The sequence below is a fragment of the Choloepus didactylus genome, chromosome 2 (genome assembly GCF_015220235.1).
Source record: "Choloepus didactylus isolate mChoDid1 chromosome 2, mChoDid1.pri, whole genome shotgun sequence".
Classification (NCBI taxonomy): domain Eukaryota; kingdom Metazoa; phylum Chordata; class Mammalia; order Pilosa; family Megalonychidae; genus Choloepus; species Choloepus didactylus.
The window spans coordinates 223,291,846-223,312,071 of record NC_051308.1 but is presented as its reverse complement, the minus strand read 5'-3'; the positions used below and the strand labels follow the sequence as shown (position 1 = coordinate 223,312,071).

General features: G+C 41.8%; 1 protein-coding gene across 3 annotated transcripts in view; it reads left to right on the top strand.

Moving 5' to 3' along the window:
- ARID1A (AT-rich interaction domain 1A) overlaps positions 1-20,226 on the top strand; it is a 67,206-nt gene that overhangs the window by 21,082 nt on the left and 25,898 nt on the right. For all 3 annotated transcript variants that reach the window (XM_037828056.1, XM_037828059.1, XM_037828058.1), the window contains exons 2-4: positions 2,772-2,984; positions 5,087-5,539; positions 6,550-6,666. In XM_037828056.1, the coding sequence (XP_037683984.1) occupies positions 2,772-2,984; positions 5,087-5,539; positions 6,550-6,666 (783 nt within the window). The remainder of the gene's footprint in view (positions 1-2,771; positions 2,985-5,086; positions 5,540-6,549; positions 6,667-20,226) is intronic.

Genomic DNA, 20,226 nt, shown 5'->3' with positions numbered 1-20,226 from the left:
GCCAGATAGAAACACTCTTTATCATTATTGATTATAGCTACTGTTCCTAGGCATTTAAATACCAGGCACTGTGTAAAGTGTTGTGCGGATTTTATATGAAGAACTGATGTGACAGTTTAGACAGTAAGGGAATTAGGATTTGAACTCAGGTCTTTAAAATCACTGTGCTCTTTGCTCTTTCTGTGCGATACTGTTCAGGATGTAGTAGGTAGGACATTTGGAGTTATAATTAGGCAGGGAGTCATGAAAGTGATTTGGGAGCCTTGCTCTAGAACTGTGCAGTCCAAAAGGGTAGCCACTAGCCACATGTTATTTAAATTAATTAAAATAAAACTTCTGTTCCTCTATCACACTGGCCATATTTCCAAGTACTTAACAGCCACACATCACAGAAAATTTTACTGGACAATGCTTCTCTAGAACATCAGTTCTCAGCTAATAGTATACCTTAGAATCATCCAAGGATATTAAAGTAGGGGGAAGGCCCAAGCCCTTCCAGACCCACTAAATTGGAATCTCTAGGGAGGGGCCTAGGCATTTATGAAGCTTCACAGAAAATTCCAATCTGCAGCCCTGGTTAATAGCTACTTCTCTGGACGCTCCATAGTAACTATGGTAATGACTGGCCCTCATGTGTTGGGGGGAGACCTAACTGACGGATATCCAGAGCAGGCTGGGATATGTAGTCTCTTCAACTTGGGGCCACATGGACAGCAGCTGCAGCCTGGAATGAGGTGAGGACCAAGGCATGATATGTGATGTGATGTGACTACGTAAGCTCCGAACTCTTTACCGACAGGAATAGGTGATGTTTTGGGTCCATTGTCAGATGTATCTGAGGAAGACCACATGCTATTTGTTACTCACTAGTCCAATTGTTGTTAAAATTGAACTTCCTAAATAGTCCCAAAAGAATCCATGTGGCTCTAAAATTATGACTGGGAACATTAATGGATCTTCTGGTACAGAGGCAGGACTTAGGCAAGAATTATTTGGTTAGGATTGTTGGAAACAGCATTTTAAACATTGACATGTAGTAGTGATTTCGGACACAGTTTTACTATGATTTCCTATAGTACTCACATTGTCACTATTACCTTTTTAACTGAGATTTCAGCTGTAGCTGATATTTTTTCCTCTTGATATTTAGAGAAAAGCCTCTGTGGCTTTTATTGTCTTATCCATTTTCCTCCATGATGGCTCTACTTCCTCTCTTATAAAAGACTTGAGTAGTACTCTGCAAAAAAAACACAAAAAAAAAAACAACAAAAAAAAACCATGAACAGAGATTCAATCATATGAATGCCTCCTCCCTTATTTTGGAGATTTCTATTTTAGGATCCTACATTAACTCTAGAAAAACAGAACTAAAAGATATTAACTAGACCAGTAGTTCTTAAAGAAAGTACTCCCTGAACCAGTATCTTCAGCATCATCTGGGAACTTGTTACAAATGCAAATCCTAGGCCCCACCCAGAATCTGCTGAGTCTCCTAGCAGTCTCTGTTTTAACAAGCCCTCTAGGTGATTATGTTGCCTTCTAAAGTTTGGGAACCACTAAAATCCTTCATATTGATATTGAGACTCAGGGTATTAATATCTCTCTCCCTGTCCTCCCTTCCCAATTTAAGTAAGATTCAGTTTTCAAGTTTTATATTAGGCCAGACCTACTCTTCAACTTGGATGTTACCTATTTTAGTTGCTTAGAGACCCTCTTTCCACCTCCACCTAGAGATATAAGTAGATATCTCTAGCAGAAGAAAGCGTGTGCTGGGGCTCTGTGCTATGCAGCTCCTATGGGGTAAAGGCATGCCAAAAAGTGAATGAGGTGTTTGAACTTGTTGCCCCATAAAGAGCTGGAAATTGACCTTTTATCTTTCTTTTTTCTTGCTGTGTTATATTTTGATATGTTGTATAAGAGACAAAAGTTCTATCCTTTTACCCTCAAACTCTTGAATATTAAAGGAGATGAATTTTTCAGTTGAGCCACATAAGGCTCTAAATTCCAAATTACAGCTCCCTCAACTGTAACTTAGCCACGTTGCTCATTTGGAAGAAAGAATAAATTTAACTTGTTGTGCCATAGAGCAAACGGGCTACAGATGTGCAAAGAAAGAATTTTCCACTATTGGAAGAATAGAAACATCTGGATGTTTGTCTGTTTGAATTTCCATCCACAGTATTGAAGTGTTATGTTTGTTTTTAAGCAAAAATATTTTACTGTTTTAGTTATCTTGAAGTCTGGAGGAACTGTAGACTTTAGGTTTGGTTTGATTTGATGGCTTGGCCATAGGTTCAAGGACCTGGTTTCTTTTTCTCTCCTTCTGCTATGCCTTCTGAGGTGTGTCAGATTCAGTCTAAGACTAGCTTTCCTTCCTAGTGACAGAGGCTATCGTTGGAGCCATAGGTGTTGAGCAAGGGCATAGCAGAGCATAGCAGCACCATCTTCTCTCAAATTGAAGACCTTATTCTTTTTTTTTTTTGCCCCCCACACCGTGGAGTGCATGTATTGTTTATTCACTCGTGTCCCTTGGTTCTCAAGTACTACCACACACTTAAAGTCTTTTTTAGATTGCAAGATGCTTTCACAAATAGATGTTTTCATTTTACATTTGACAAAATCAAGGTTCTGAGGAAAGTCAAGTGACTTGCCCAAGAGTTACTGGATCTGTACTATTTTTTGTAGTAACTGATCTCCCCATGTGGGTTGTGTGTTCATATTGGCCAGAGACCATCAATGCTTCAGGCTAATGAAATCTCTTTATTTTGTAGCCTTCCAGTCCGATGGATCAGATGGGCAAGATGAGACCTCAGTCATATGGCGGGACTAACCCATACTCACAACAGCAGGGACCTCCGTCAGGACCTCAGCAAGGACATGGGTACCCAGGGCAGCCATATGGGTCCCAGACCCCGCAGCGGTACCCGATGACCATGCAGGGCCGGGCACAGAGTACCATGGGCGGCCTGTCGTACGCACAGCAGGTAGATGGTGACTCTGATTACCTTAACCTTTGTTGCTGTCCAGGATTTGGTCTGTGATAGGAACACCAGCCATTTGGCTCAGATTGTTACATTGCTACTAACAGGACCAAAGTTGTGAGTACCATCCCATGTGTCCTCCAAGGAAAACGGCTCCTTGGCCACAGGCTATACATATCTGTCTTTTTCTCTTGACCTGGCTGGCGTGCTTGTGTCCACTGGATGGTTATTTTTGAAAGAGGTGATTTGAAAAAAAGGTAGTGGCTGAGCACCTGTTCACTGCTCCTACCAAGAAAACCACTAGTGCCATGTGCCCTGGGGATGCAAACAAGCCCCTGTGATGTTTCTTGGGGCCTTTCATCATGTCAGCTGTCTGGTTCAAAATGAATGTTTAGAAGGGAGGGCTGGCAGCAGAAGAAAACGAGGTTTGAACAGCAAAAGTGCTATTGGTGCTATTAGAAATGGAGATTTCCTCCATTTCCCTTTGTCTAGTCATCCGCACCAATATTGTTTTTTATTTTGACAGCATTTTCTACCATTTATATTTCAATGATATTCATACTGAAAATGGTGAAGGACAGAATATAAACCTAATGTTATTTCTAAGAATTTAAAGTAAACTATTCCCTTAAATATATAAAATGAGATAATCACTTTTTTTCTTCCAATGAGAAAATGGAAGCGTGAGGGGGTAGATAGTAACCTCCCCACAGCAGTGGGCAGGCAGGCCCTCATATGTTTGTTTGTTTTTAATTTATTTCAGTTGTATTGAGTTACATTCACATAATGTATAATCATCCGTGGTTTACAATCAGCTTTTCATAGTACCATCATATAGTTGTGCATTCATCACCTTGATCTATTTTTTTTGAACATTTTCTTTATGCCAGAAAAAGTAAAAATAAGAAGAAAAAATAAAAGTAAAAAAGAACAACCAAATCATCCCCCCCGCCCTATTTTTCATTTAGTTTTTGTCCCCATTTTTCTACTCATCCATTCATACACTGGATAAAGGGAGTGTGATCCACAAGACTTTCACAATCACACTGTCACTGCTTATAAGCTACATTGTTACACAGTTGTCTTCAAGAGTCAAGGCAACTGGGTTGCAGTTTGATAGTTTCAGGTATTTACTTCCAGCTATTCCGATACATTAAAACCTAAGAAGGGTTATCGATATAGTGCGTAAGAAAGTCCACCCGAGTGACCTCTCGACTCCATTTGGAATCTCTCAGCCACTTTATTTTGTTTCATCTCACACCCCCCTTTTGGTCAAGAAGATGTTCTCAATCCCACGATGTTGGGTCCAGATTCATCCCTGGGAGTCATATTCTGCATTGCTAGGGAGATTTACACCCCCTGGGAGTAAGATCCCACATGGGGGGAGGGTAGCAAGATCACAGGCCGAGTAGGGTTAGCTGGAGAGAGAGGGCCACATCTGAGCAACAAAGAGGTACTCACTGGGAGACTTAGGCACAATTATAAGCAGGGTTAGCCTTTCCTTTGCAGTAAAGAGTTCCATGAGGGCAAGCCCCAGGAAAGAGGGCTCGGTATACAAAACTGCTAGTCCTCAATGTTTGTGAGAACTCAGCAATCCAGGTGAGGAAGTCCAACATTTCCCCTCATATGTTTTTAATGAAGAGTAAATTAAAGAGAGAACCAAGGTATCTTGTGATTTGCACACTGGGTTATTAAACCCCAGGTTCTCATTTTGTTAAGCCAGACTGCTATTGACTATTCGTTGTGGTTAGGATACAGATTCCTAGTACTTAAAAAAACTGTTTAGGCCGTGATAAAACGAATAGGCTCATTGGTGAAAACAGCTTGTCTTGAACTCTTGTAAGTAGCCCAAATATTAAATAGTATAAATTTTCACTGGATGAATGAAATCCATTTGTAAACAAACCAGTCAGTATCCCAGCTTTGTTGTCTTTCCTGGCTCAGTTTAGGCAGGGATGGTGGAAGACCCATGGGCCCTTTAAGTGTGAGCCTTGTCTGCTCTCTATACCCATCCTTAAGGTATAACTTCTAATAGATTATCTCACCTCTTTTCATCCTCTCCAGGAGAGTCCTTGCTAAAAGTATCCCTTTTTCCTTCCCTACAGATTCCTCCTTATGGACAGCAAGGCCCCAGTGGGTATGGTCAACAGGGCCAGACTCCATATTACAACCAGCAAAGTCCTCACCCCCAGCAGCAGCAGCCACCCTACTCCCAGCAGCCTCCGTCCCAGACCTCTCATGCCCAACCTTCATATCAGCCGCAGCCACAGTCTCAGCCACCACAGCTCCAGTCCTCTCAACCTCCATATTCCCAGCAACCATCCCAGCCTCCACATCAGCAGTCCCCGACTCCATACTCCTCCCAGCAGTCCACCACACAGCAGCACCCCCAGAGCCAGCCCCCCTACTCACAGCCACAGGCGCAGTCTCCCTACCAGCAGCAGCAACCTCAGCAGCCAGCATCCTCGACGCTCTCCCAGCAGGCTGCATACCCTCAGCCCCAGCCTCAGCAGCCCCAGCAAACTGCCTATTCCCAGCAGCGCTTCCCTCCGCCACAGGTAAGACGTCCCTTCCCTGTGTGTGACCACAGACAGCTTGGGGTGTCATAAGAACTTTGCTATACAAATTGGTTCTCTAATGTGCACTTAAAAACCAATTAAATTCTGCATAAACATGCTAACTGGATTGATTGAACTAATAAAGGCCTAACCTTAACTACATGAAGACCTAAAGCTCTCCTTACTGATGGAGAAATAGGGCAATGAAAAGTGCATAGACAGATAAGAAATTAAAGGTAATGGACTGTTGTTTTTTTTAAAACGAGCATATCAGAACTTGTTCATCCAAGTGAGTGTGGTCTTTTTCAAACAGTTATCTTGGGAAGCTATTCTGTACATTCATTCCAATTGCCATTCCATGCTGCTGTTGCTCAAAATACTTTGGACCCCTTCATTTGAAGTTGCCATTGGAGCTGACATCACGTTTTTTAGAATATCCTCTGTGGTAGCAAATCTTTTTCTTTTTGAGGGTAGATTTGATTTACCCTCAAAATAGCTAAAATTCATTTGGAGCCATGTCTGGAGAGCAAGGTAGATGTTGAAGCCTATAAATAACCACTTAGTCTTCATTCTTTAAAAGAGTGAAAAGAGGAGAAATGACTGAGCAATGACAGGTCTATTTCAGATGTTGTATATTGGTGGCATTGTTCAAATAAGTATCTCATCCCAAGGTGATACCTTTGAAGAAAGCAGTGCTCATTTTGATGCAGAGGTTCTGGTATGAGTTTTTCTTGTCACTTAATTGGTCTCATCCCTCAATAGGCATAGCTTGTAATTAGCCAGACTTGAGCATTTAACCCCAAGGAACAACTCTGTGTGACAATGCCATCAGAAAGTGTCTTGCATCCATTGTTGACATTCTTGTCTTAAGAGCTGTAGCCTGGATTTCTGTGCCATGGGTACTATTCACAATTGGGCAGTCTCTTCCACCCAGCTTTCTCTGTGTGAGAGTCCCCAAATCTCTTTCACCATAAACCAGGCCTTCACAACTTTTGTTTTTCTTGTTTTAGGAGTTATCTCAAGATTCATTTGGGTCTCAGGCATCCTCAGCCCCCTCAATGACCTCCAGTAAGGGAGGGCAAGAAGATATGAACCTGAGCCTTCAGTCAAGACCCTCAAGCTTGCCTGTGAGTATTCCTGCCTCCTCTAAAAGGTGATGGGGGCAAAAAGGGAACCAAAGAAAACCAGTTTCTGATTGGATGTCATGGTGATATTGTGCTAAATGAACAATGAGCTTTTCCTTGAAGTCAGGTTCAAAAGTATGAATAGGAAGAAAGGGAATATTGCCCTCCTCTTTGTTCATAGGCTGACCCTTGTAAAATGTCTATTCTGTTCACTTGTTCAGGGAATAGTTTTGTGTTTTCTGTTTAGAGTTTGTTTTTTATCTTGGGCTCTTAGGTATGGATCCAAGGGAAGGGCATAGAACATGGGGATATTGGAAGCACTGTCTACTCTCTATTTAACTTGAGAGAAGTCTTAGTTTCTTGACCTAACTCTCTAGGGCTTTTTTTGGGGGGGGGGGCGGGGAGGGGCACGCATAGTGTTTAGCTAGGAGGTAAGATCTGGGGTGCATTCAGCATGCCTTGTCACATTAAGCATGGATGGAGTAAAGTGGTTTTTCTTGTGGTAGTGTTGTGTTAATAGGTACTTTTGTCTAGTAGAATGCTTAGTGCTCAGGTACTACATTAGTGTTTATGGAATGAATTGACCATATCCTGAGAGAGAGGCCACATAGGAGCTTGAACTCTGGAGTTCCTGGGTCCATACCTTTATTCTGCCACTAACTCGGTATCCTTGGATAAGGCACTTAACCTCTCTGTACCTTAGTGTTCATGTTTTAAGAGTGAATCTAATAGTACCCACTTCATGAGGTGGTTATTAACATTAAATAGGTTAATAGAGAGAGAGCACTGGCACATTGTAGGTACTTCATAAATGCCAGCTGTCATCATCATCGTCATCTCAGAAGGCATAGGGACTGCTTGATACCTGAAAGACAGTTAACACCAACTATTTAATGGTAGGCTGGTTCCAGGAATATTTTCCTTTAGTCTTTGTTCTGCCACTACCTGTGGCCTAGTCACTCAGCCTTCTGAAAGTTAATCTGCTGGGCACAGGAATAAAATGGACAGCTCTGAAATCTAGTAAGACAGTGGGTAGCAAATCGTCTGTTATACATCCTGCTTCAGTTAGGAAATGGAAATTCAGCCACACATTCTCAGATAAGAATCCTTTGTAATTTTGGCTATACTTGGATATAAAGCCTGTCTCTTCCTTTATTCTGACTTGAGGAGAAGGTGGTTTCTGGATCATTAAGGAGTAAGTAGGAGACAGGAAGCCTCTTGTGGCTTCCCCTGACAATCTTCTGAGGCATAACCTTAGTAGGGCGCAGTGTGCGGAGTCCCTCAAGCACCTGGCATTCAGGCTTCCCAGGCCTAGGGGAACAGCCACTGTCTCATAGGACTTCTTAAACTTTGTTGATGTTCTCAACTGAGGAACTGAGGAAAGGGAGTATCTGAATAAAGCAGTTACACTTTGTTCCCTTCTCATTAATGTCTGTTGCAATCCTTTTCTGCATCTTGAACTGCACTGGAATGTACTTTTTAACCTGATTCAGACCTCATCTATGGTTTCTGGCTAAATCTGGGTGAAGTTCTACTGTGGCAAGAACCTAAATTGGTGGATTTCTACCAGTACTGTACGTAGCTCTCCTTTAAAAAGTCTCTGCTTGCTGGGGACCTTTTCTTTCCCTCCCTTTTCAGGTTTATTAAGAGATTTATTATAGGAATTAGCTTACGCGACCATGGGTCCAAATTGGGAAGTCCAAATTCTGTAGGGCAGGCTACAGGCTGGAAACTGATTGAAAGGGAGGTTGAATTCCCCAGGAAAAGCTGGCTGACTGAAGCACAGGCAGAAATTCTGCTTCTGTCTTGTGAAATTCAAAGTTTTCTCTTTAAGATTGATAAGGAGACACCCCTCATGGCTGAGGGCAGTATTTTGTTGATTGTAGATGTAACCAGCCAAAGATGCAATCAACTGATTAATGATGTAAACCCATCTATGAATACCTTCACAGTAACAGTTGGGCCAGTGCTTGCTTTCCCGAACAACTGGACACCATCACCTGGCCAAATTGGCACATGCACTTAACCATCACAGATAGGCTGACCTGGTATCTAAGAGGCTTCTTTTAAAGTTTTTCTCCCATAGTCTTAACAACATCTTATCAATCTATTACCTTTTAACATGGGAGAGACCCAATGTTGCAGACTGAGCACAAGGCATGGGCTGCTGTCATGGGGTTATTGTGCCCCAGATAGGACTTTTTTTTTTTTAAATTGTAGAATGTAACATATATACATAGAAGTCATAACTTTCCAAGTGCAATTTAACAAGTAGTTAGCAAATTTCAAAGAATGTTATGGCTTACAGTTTCACAGTTATTTCCTTATTGTGAAATATAACATATATGCAAAAAGGTAATGTCTTTCAAAGTATGATTTAGCAAGTAGTTATAAAGGAAATTTCCAAAAATGTTATGAGTTAGAATACCATAGTTTCAGTTACTTCCTTCTTGAAATACAACGTTATCACCTTTTTGTATAACATGTATACAAAGAGGTGATTAACTTTCAAATTATCAAATTTCAAAGGATGCTGTGGGTTACAGTTCCACCATTCCAGTTCTTTCCTTCTAAATATTTAATACTCTAGCAACCAAGAAGAAGAAAATTATATATAGATTCAGTATTCATAATCCTTTGTTAAATTCCATCTTGTCTGTTGCTACCCCTTCCTCTAGTTCAATCACTTTCCCGATCTTCAGGGATGTCTAGGCAGTGACCACCCTAACAAGTTAATGTGGAAAAGGGGTATCAACCTTGTGGGAAAAGGGGACATGTCTGGTTGATGTCAGGCTTTTGCCTCTGGATTTGGGGAGTTAGCTGGCATAGGGGCTGTCTGGAGGATTTAAGTTTCTGAAGAATAAACTTTGTGAGTGAAAATTGTATAGAGTCTCAGAAAAGGATCTGGGTATTCTTCAAGGTTTTCGGGACTACTGTTGACTTGGGCTTATCATACTGTGGTTGTTGGCATATCTAGCTGAAGCTTGCATGGGAGTAACCTCCAGGACAGCCTCTTGACTCTATTTGAATTCTCTTAGCCACTGAAACCTTATTTTGTTGCCTTTTTTCTCCCTTTTTGGTCAAAAAGGCATTCCCAACCCCTCAATGCCAGGGAGACTCATTCTTCTGGTGGGTCCTGTCCCACGTCAGGGGGAGGGTGATGAATTTATTTGCAGAGTTAGGCTGAGAGAGAGAAAGTCCACATTTGAGCCACAGAAGAGGTTTTCTGGAGGTAACTCCTAGGCATAATTATAGGTGGGCTTAGCCTCCCCTTTACAGCCATAAAGTTCACCAGAGCAAGCCTCAAGATCGACGGCTTGACTTATAATGTAGGGGGATCCCAAGTTCACATATCATATGTTATGTCCACTATAATCCATCCATATCTCACATTGTCTTTACTTAGTTGTATAATCCTCATCATTCTTGATTTTAAACAATTCTCATGACTCAAAACACTTTGTAATAGCTCTTTTCAACCCTTAATTGTTTGTCCGTAGTATTTGTGTGGTACTAGTATGGTACTCCTATTAATTATAGTCCCTAGTATGCAATAAGTATATTTTTCCCATATACCCTTCTGTTGTCAACTCTCTGTACCAGTGTCATGCCTTAGAAGTATATCATGCAAGCACCTATCTATATTTGTGGTGCTAATCTGTGGGATACATGCCTTTAAAAAAGCCCTTTCAATCCTATTCACCTTCAGTGCAGCTCTGATATTTATAATCCCATTAACAACTAATCATCACCCCTATCCATTCCCATGCCTTTGAATTCACCATCATTAACATATCTGAATATATTAGATTATTATTTTCTCACTAGCTTCTGTCTATCACTACGTCCCCAATATTCTGTATTATAAGACATTGATTTTACATTGTCCAGGGAATTCACAGAAGTTGGTAACATACAATACCTCTCCCATCGTGTACAACTTATTTCACTCAGCATTATATCTTCAAGGTTCATCTAAGTTACCATGTTTCAGGACCTTGTTCCTTCTTACTGGTGATCTTTTGATAGAATTGCATTTGGTATTTTTTTGTCCTGAGAAAGCTCATATGTAAACACACTGCCTGTCTTCTAAGGGTTCAGGGTTGGGAGCCTTGTACTAATGAGTCCAAGAGCTTCCAATTTGATTTCCTGAAGTGCAGGTGTCACCAGCCTCTTAGGCCCAGGGGAGAGTTGTTCCCAGGAAGCCTCTATCATAAAGAGTATTCCCAAGTCCAGGCTTCTACTATGGATTCATCCAAATGGGTCATTTGCTCTGTGGTGGAAGCTCCATGTGGAAGGTGAGCTGGCTGAGTTATTGATATCTTTTTGGGTGTATTGCTTTATCCCTCTGCTACTTGGGCCAAGAACAAGAAACAAGGTGGTTACTTTTTGAAATTTTGGTTTAATGTCAGATTTGTTTAGCCAGGCTGGGAAACAGTCATATATGAATAAATGAGGAGTTTGGGATTCCCTAAAAGATGTCCTCTCCTTTCTTAAGCAGTCATATTAAAGGTTCCCTAGGTTTGACAGTGGATTCCTTCAGCCAACAGATGTTTATGGAGCACATATTTGTGTTTGACATGAGAGCAGAAGGTAGGCTGACTGGAGGGCAGCCCCTGCAGTTTGCCATGAATCCCACTTAACTCATTCACCTTGCTTCCTTGGCTCTAGAAGCATTATGATTGTGACCCTTGATTTTAGAGACTCAGTGTGGTTTCTGATCCTGATTATTATAAAAGTTAGATTTTGAGGAGTTTGTTTTACTTGGCTATTAATGCCAAACCATTTATCTGCCATTATTCTGATCATGTTATCCCCCTATTAAAAACCTCCCAATTATTTTTAATTAATCTTAGAATAAATCCAGAATCCTCAATATTACCGTAGGTGTCAGAAACACAGATTACTGCCCCTTTCCCCTCCCTCAAGTTTCTGATCCAGTAGGTCTGAAGTGGGACCTGGGAATTTGCATTTCTGACAAGTTCCATGATGTTGCCGATGATGCCAGAATAGAGACAGCACTTTGAGAATCTCCATTCATACCCTTTTGCTCTCTTCCTTGCTCTCAACTTTTTCTCAGTTTCTCTAAGCCCTATGCTTTTTCTCATTCCGACCTTTGCACATGCTGTTCCTTTTGCCACATGCTCTTTCCCCCCAACTCCTATTTATTTTTCAGATTACATCTTAAAGGTTGTTTCCTTAGAAAGCGCCTTCCTAATCAAGCTTCCATTCTCAGCTTTAAATAATTTCTGTAATGCCTTCACTGACTAAAGGCAGTTTTGTTTTACTTAAAAAAAATTGCAATATTAAGAGATACAAAAAAGGTATAAAGAATACCTCAGTGCCTGAGTACTACCCAAACCTTGCTGACTCAGGTAAAAGCACTTATGTGGCCCTCTGGGATCACTTCCCCCTCTCTGTACTCAGAGAAGCACTATCCTGTATTTTGAGATTTCTTTTTTCCATGTTGCCAGGATATTTTGCTGATGCCTCCACTTGAATATACTTGTGTCTGTCCCACTAAATGGTGAGCTCCTGGAAGGCAGGCTCTGTGTTACTGACCTCTGTGTCTCCAACACTTATCTTGTGATGCCTAAGACCAGTGGTTCTCAACTTTGACTGCATGTTAGAATTACCTGGGGAGCAAATGACTTTTAAAAACCAATGTAAGGTTCACAAGAGTTCTGATTTGTTTGATGTGGGGCAGGGCTTGGGCATTGCTATGGTTAGAAGCTTCTCCCACATGATTCTAATTTAGAGTATCATAGAGCTCCACTGTAGACTGTCAGGTTCCTTTGCTATACTACACTGTCGTAGCACCCATATTTCTTGTCGGTGCTTATCCTAAATGTAATTTAAAGTACTTCTTTAATTGCTCTGTCTTGTTCATTGCCATCATATAGTGCCTGGCATATGTTGGCTCCAGCTCATTGAATGAATGAACCTGTACAATGTCCATTATATTGCTCATTCAGGAACTGTACGTCTGACAGGGAACAGCTTGACCATATTATTGGATTGTTTCCACTGATAGGGCAAGGTGGATATCACAGACTATTATGGGACGGCCCAACCCCCATTTTAGAGGATAATTTATTTGTGCTTCCTGGAAGTGGCCTTAGGAAGAAGCATGGTTAGGGTTTGTCATCTATTTACCTTATGTTAAGAAAGTTCTTGTAAGGGATAGGTGAGCATTTCATTAAGTTTCATTAAGAACTTTAATTTTCTTCCATTTGGGTCAAAAATTGTAAGGGGAGGGCTCTTATCTAAAGAACTGGTATCTGGCTTTTGATTACAGTCATTTTTGAGAAAGACATGGAGTTTCTGTTTATGTGATTCATTCAGGTGTGTATGGTTTCCCTAGAATAATGTTTCCCAAATTTTTCTTTCTGAGGCACATTGTAAATTTATATCTTGGTTTTGAAAGTGTACCTGGGTTTCCAATCAGTGATGGAAATGAATATAGGATTGAAAGCCCTGATCTGGAGAGATTAGCTAGATTAGTGCTTCTCAAACTTAGCATGCATTAAGAATCATCTGGAGGTTAATGAAAATATTTGATTACTGAACCCTAGCTTCAGATTCTGAGTCAAGATTCTGGATTGTTGGAAACGAAAAGTCCTGCCTGAGTAGAGGCCAGTAGGAATGGAGTGGGGTACAGTATTGATGATGTGTGGGGTTCAGGATCAGGCTTCCTAGGGTGGGAAGTGACAGGAAAGAAAGCTAGATCAATAGAGTTGGGCCCTAGTGGGCTAAGTAGCCATTTGGATTTGATCTTATAGACCTGCGGATATATAATTAGGACAATAACATGATAAAACTGTTTTACGAAAATAATCCTTTGGTGTCTAGTATGGTTTTGAAAAGGGGGAGAGTCTGGAAGCAAGAGGACAAGTTTTAAACTGTTGAAATAGTTCTGGCAAGAAGTGTAGAATTCTACGCCTTCTGTCTCATTAGCATAGCCACCCAGTCCCAGATATGAAACATGCAAGAAAGAATCTATAGATCTGAAAATAAGTGGATTCTACTTGACAGAAGATTTAATAATCTTGGGTGACTGGGAGTGGAAGAAAGTTCCCATTGACAGAAATAGAAAAGTTAACAGGGAAAACTCATTTTTGAGGAGAAGGTACATTCTGTTTTTTATTTTAAGGGATATAATATAGTGAGATATTCAAAAAAGAAATGCCTTGTTATTAAATGGAGATAGAAGACTGAAACTTAGATAAGAGCTGAACCTGAATAGAGTTCAGGTTATCTGTGTGGTAGTTAATAGTTAAACCATGGAATGAAGTAGGCCTCCCAGGCTATGGAGTATGGAGAGAGGAGCCAGATGGAGCCCTGGACAATGCCTGCAGTTGTCAGGTAGTAGCAGTCAGCAGACAACTGGAAAGATCAGAGGAGGACCAGGGTTGTTGTCATATTTCTGGAAGCCGCGGGTGCAGGCAAGATGGTCTGCATCAAATTTTTATTTCAAGGAAAACAGGCATACGGATTTGTCATAAAGCAAGTTATTGGGATCTTTTTTGGAGGAGTGATGGGGAAAGGGCCTGATTTCTGAGGGCTTGAGGAGAGGAAACGAACAAGGGGAAGGTATAAAGGCTGTGGGTAAAAAACGTTCTTGAAAGGCACAGAAAAGAACTAGAGGTGGCTGAATCAGCCCAAATTCTTCAGCTGCATCGCAAGACTGGCATATGTAGGAGACAGACAGAAGAGGGAAGGGTGAAAATGCTGGCAGAGTATTTGGAAGGTATAAACAGGAACATCTTTCAGGAATTGGGAGAGAAATGAATCAGGCACACCCATTGAAGGGCTTATAAGGGACACTACATCTTTGCCTGACCTTTGTTGAAGGTCGGGATAAATGGAGCTGATCATACCTGTTTCTTCTGTTGGGTAGGAGTGGAGGTTTGATACTGGGACTGAGAAGGAGAATAGGATTAGGATTTTTAATCACTGCTAAATTATCCACAGTCATTTATACTTGGGTTTTTGAGCCATTCTTTCTTAATGTAGAGGAGAATGCGCTTGGATTTCACTTAACAATATAGTAGCTATTAGCACTCATGCTGTGATGTTCTCAGACCCAGAGAGCTTGCATTACAGTGATCTGGAAAGATGAAATGTGAGGGAGCTTGGTCATTCCTGTAGAATCTGAATGTTAGAGGGCAGGAGAAAAGTCAGCCAAGGAGCTACAGCCAACACTAATCATCCTAGAAGGAAAAGAATTGAAATATACTGAGCACCCACCACTGTTTTACATATGAAGAAACTAAGGGTCAGAAGTAGGACTTGAGTTCCCAGCTCTCTGATTTTCAAATGAAGTATTTCCTCTAGCATCCCATCCAGAAGAGGAAAGGCATGAACAATCTGATCCTCTCTTCATTTTTACCCAAAAATGCTTTACCACTGACTGTTTACTAGACTTGTCTAAAGGGAAGGAGTATAAATGGATTTCCATTTCACCATTGTTCCCCAGATCTCCTTGTGATAGAGTTATGATGAGTTATGAAAAGAGCAGCTGGGGGGAAGATGACCAAACCTATAAGGTCCACTGGAGTAACTAACCAACTAGGGAATCACCTTGAACAGTGGAGAATTGACTGGTGTTGGGTTTTTTGGTCTCTCCTGTAATGGATAGAAGCAAGCCCTATTCCATACCTTTCTTCTTAGAATCCAATGTCTTGGTTAAAGCTAACCTTGATCAGTTAGACCCTTGGTATGCAAAGTGATCCATCATCCAGGAGCATAGATGTCACTGGGAAGCTTGCTAGAAATGCAGATTTTCAGGCCCCACCCCAGATCTATTGCATCCGACTCTGTTGACAAAATCCCCAGGTGATTCATACATCTCTTAAGGGTTTGACCCTGAGAGCTGAGAATGAAATTTTCAAGTGATATGCCAGGCTCTGGGAACTTTGGAATATAATAAATTTTACCTGTATCTAGTAAAATTTAAATAATCTCTTGAGTGTGGGAGATGGAAGTGGAAGACCAACTCTGGTTGTTTTGGGGTGCTTTGGGGGATCTTGGCTCCCTATTCTACAGGGTAGACTCCTTAGTGGGGCTATCCACAGCTCCCAACATAGCTCTGCAGTCTCATCTCTGGACACTCAGCTATACCCTAAGCTTCTCACAACTCCCAGTCCTACTTTGCCATTGTCCTTTTGCTTAAGCTGTTTCCCCACTTTTTTTTTTTTTTTTTTAAAGAAGTCACTTTCCTGGGTCTTTCCCATTTTCTTGGCAGTTTTTTCATGTTGCCCATAGCATTTGATGATAGACTTAGGCCTGTATCTCACACCTGTTATGCACCCAGCACAGGTAAGTTAGTAAATCACTAGTTCCTTAGATTCTTGATAACTTAGCAGAACTTGGGGGCCAGCTTTTTATTGTCTATGTTTATCAAGGAAGAGACTGAAAGTCTCTGGAGGCTTAAAATACTGATATGTCTAAAGGATTTTAATCTTACATGTTTTTTTGCTCCTTTTTGTCCCATTTCATGATAGAAAGGGGGGGGGGGCAGGCAGCACACTAGTTCTTGCCTAGGTTTTTGATGGTTTATTTTAAAAGGGATAACAGATGCCACTAGCAATTTTGGTACCCAGAAAAGCTTGGCCATTCTGAGATTGGTGACCTATTATTCTCTTTATACCTGCCTGTGTATTTTGCATCCCTTGAATTGTAGCCCCGTTGCTCTCACAAAGTCTCGAAAAGGAAATTCCCACCCCCTCTGTCATGTCTGCCCCAACTGCTCAGAGCGGTGTGTACCCTATGCATGTAGCTGTCCCTTCTCTAGAGCTGGTTCTCTAGCAGGGCTGGCCAACCCGCTTCTCCATCTTAGTCATACTGGCTCTGGCCCTAATGCTGCCTTTGCCTGCTAGAGCCTGTACTGCTTGCAGCAGATTACCGTATGCTTGTTCCTGGGCCTGTTTCCTGTTTCTATTCTAGTCACTGGTGGCTCAGCTCTGCTTCCTGCCTGTGTGTCTCACACAGATTCCTCTTGTTGGAACCTTTTATTTATTTATTTATTTATTTTGGAACAACCTCGATCTGAGAGGCAGCTGAGCCTTACCTCTACTGTGATGGCTCCTCGGGTCTGTCAGTTCTACTAAGGGCTAGGTGGAAGAACCTCATTCCCACTAAGCACATCACTTGCATTTAACCTCATTTTTCGGTTTGTTCCAGCCCTGCTACAGGAAGCTGGTGGTTCTTTGCTTAGACCAGAAAATGACATAAGAAGATCAGTTGGATCTTGTGCAGGCCAAACTTGTCCTCATTTACTAGCCATACTGGTGCCAGGAAGTTCAAGTTCTCTTGAACTTCCTACTGCTGAGGAATATACCTGATACCCTTTCTAGCCCAAGCCTCCCTGAAGCACAGAGCATACTTATTTTGGAATAGGCAGTAATACAGTCCTCAACAGAGAACATATGGTTGGAAAGAAAAGCATGGGCTGACTTGACCTTCCATCTTTTGTGAACAATTCAGTTCCCCAGAGCTTGGGGTGGGTGGGAGGAAGTGCAGGATGGTTGCAAGAAAGGAAGAAATGGAGGTTTTCCTGGACAAATGTATTTGAAGGTGTAAGGCTCCCATTCTCACCAGGAAAGTGCTGATTTAGCAGAGGATATGATGTTTGAAGAATTCTTTTCTCCTCTTCCCTTCACAAATACTCTTGGGAATCATCTGGGATTGCTGTGTCAGATATAGTGGTATCTGCACTGAACTTAGGTATGTTTCAGTAGAGAGGGATTTAATACAGAGAATTTGGGCTAACAGAATTGTTGGGGGGCCTAGGCTCTAGGCTGAGTCTCCAGGAATGAGACCCAGAACAGTACTGTACTAGATTTGACCTACCAAAGGAACTCTTATTTCTGAGCCACTATCGGATTGATTGTTCTCACATTACACCCCTAATCTGCAATCCAGGGATCACTAGGCTGGAATGTATCAAGCAGCAGGTATTGCCACCAGAACCAGCACCAGGTAACTGGAGAATGGAACCAAAATGCTCCTGCAGAAACAACTGAAGGAGACAGAAATATGGTCTCTGCCACACTTTGATCTAATTAGATTCTGCTTCTAATTAGCAGAATCTGAATTTTATCCAAACTCACATGTAAGGGATTCTGGGAAATGTAGTTTTAGCTTTCTAACTTCTCCAATTTGTAAAAAGGTAGAATGGAGACAGAATGAGCCATTCCACAAAATACTCACCACATTAACTCTAACACCATTATTCCCTGCCTCTCCCCCTCCCAACTTTACAAATGACAACCCAAGGCTTAGAAAGGGTGAGGGACTTGCCCAAAGTCTTTCAATAAATAAGAACTTTGGGTTCCCTGAGTTCCAGTCCAATGCTTTTACTGTTAGGACCAGCCTCTGCTTCAGCAAACTTATTCTTTTAAGAAAAGGAAGAATGTTGTATTCTGAAAACAGGAGCTTTGCCTTCCATATTTTCTTCCCTTTGGAGAAAGGGAAGAGGAAGTATGGAGGGATGTGGGTTGAGATACTAATAACTTCAGCTTCTGAGTTTAGGTCCACTCCCCAGGAAGATGTAGGAGGCATTTACTCTGGAAGAAAGCTCAAAAAACTTAGAATTACATGAAAACTCTATTGCTTTGGTGATGATGACTTTCCTTTACCCCTTCTCTTTTCTCTCCTATTCATGCTTTCATAACCTTCTGCAGAGCTGGCTGGGATATTACCTCAATTAACACATGCCCTGCCTTTTGCTGTTCTTCTGCAAAAAAGATCAACCAAATTCAGAAAGCCAGCCCAGCCCACAGGTGTTTGATTGCCAAGCTGTTTCTTGTCACTCCATGTGGACTTGGGTCTTTTGAGCAGGAGATAAGCTAAGCCCACCTGGAAATGATACCCCTTGCCAAAACCAGTAGGACCCCTCCTCAGCCAAGGTGATAATCTATTCCTACAAACAGAGGGGAAGACCCCTAGGCGTGAAGCTGTGTTAGCATACCTGATAAATCAAGTATAGAATTAGCTCAGTTGTCTTTTTCTCATGTTTCTAAGACATTTGATATTCTACCTGAAAGCTATGTCGAAACCAATATGTGTTCTAGTGCTTTTTGGGGACTAGTGCTTTGGTCTCTTGCTCCATCCATTTCCACGGCCTGAACTAATTCCATTTTCATATCAGCATGGAATTGGCTGGCATTGTGACATCATCTCTGATTGCAATGAGGTGCAAAGCTCACCAGTGAGCTGCTAGCTTCCTTCCCAGTTGACCTTTCCCAAGGAAGCCAAGAAGCCATGCCATGTTGAAGGTGGGAACTAGAGGCCAAGGGCTTAAGCTGAGTCTCGGCAAACCTGTCTCTTAAGGTCAGCTTTGTTGTGGGAGGAAAACTGGTCTCCTGAATATTGTTTACTGAGATTGGTTCAAGGTAATTGTCCTGACATTTTGGGGAAAGTGGGAGAGAAACCAAGTTTCAAATAAAAGGTATCAGTGTTCAGAGGAACTATTATCAAGGGTATTTTTTTTTTCCCCTTGTCTTCTACTTCTAGAACTTGCCTATAGCTCTCCCTATGTTCAGAATTGTTCTTTTCGTTTTAAAGGGCTTTGTGGTTGATGGCTGTCTTTTCTGGTTTAAGATCCTACCTGTTTCCCAAGTAGAATCTGTTACACACACACACACACACACACACACTCCAACCCCCCGCCCCAACACACACACACACACACACACACACTCCAACCCCCCGCCCCAAATCTTTAAATTTTGTCTAGACCATGTTAGGGGAAGACTGCTGGCAAATATAAAAATATAAATTTAGGGCTTTAACTTACTAAATGAAGGAGGCCATCCAGCCCCTACTAAGTTTAATACAGTGCCAACCTTGACTTCCTTAGTTTGTACGTTAGATCCTTGCTTGTGTTCTGGTTGCTGTAATTCTAAGGAGCAACCAGGCTTGCTACAGAGAAGACAGACAGATGATGTGGAAGCCTAAGGCAACCCCCTCACGTCTCCTCCCCTTATGCTGCTTATACCTAGAAAACTGCTTTCTTTTCTGGGTTCCTTCCCTCTTACTCCCCTCTTTCCTGTCCTCCTTGCTCAGGTTGTAGGATTGCAGCTGATGATCTTGATCATGCAATAAGCACTGTATGGTTGGCCTTCCTGACAGAGAGTGCTTGACTTTAAAAAAGTAGGGGGTTCCTAACTTCTTTGTCTTCTCTAGCTTCATAGTGCTCTTGTTTCCTGCTGGGATTAGAACAGCCCCATTCCATAAATATGCGCAGCTCTTGGCTGCTCTAACTCAGGCCCAGTTCTGACCCAGTTTCTCCCCACCCCCCTACAGATTTGAGTGTCTTAGCTAGTGACCCTCAAAAAACTCAACATTTCTGGTCAGGAGGTAGTTTCTGACTGGGTGAGATATTCTCTCCTTGCCAAAGTAAGAAGCCTTTTGTGAGGGGTGGGGAAGGGGTTATCTAGAGAGGGGCTGGTCGGTCAGGCAGATAACATGGTATTATATAGGTCTGGTGGAGACTGTGACAAACTGAAGAGTCCTTTGGGAGTTCCAGGATCTACTTAACTTTTTAGAAGTTGAAAA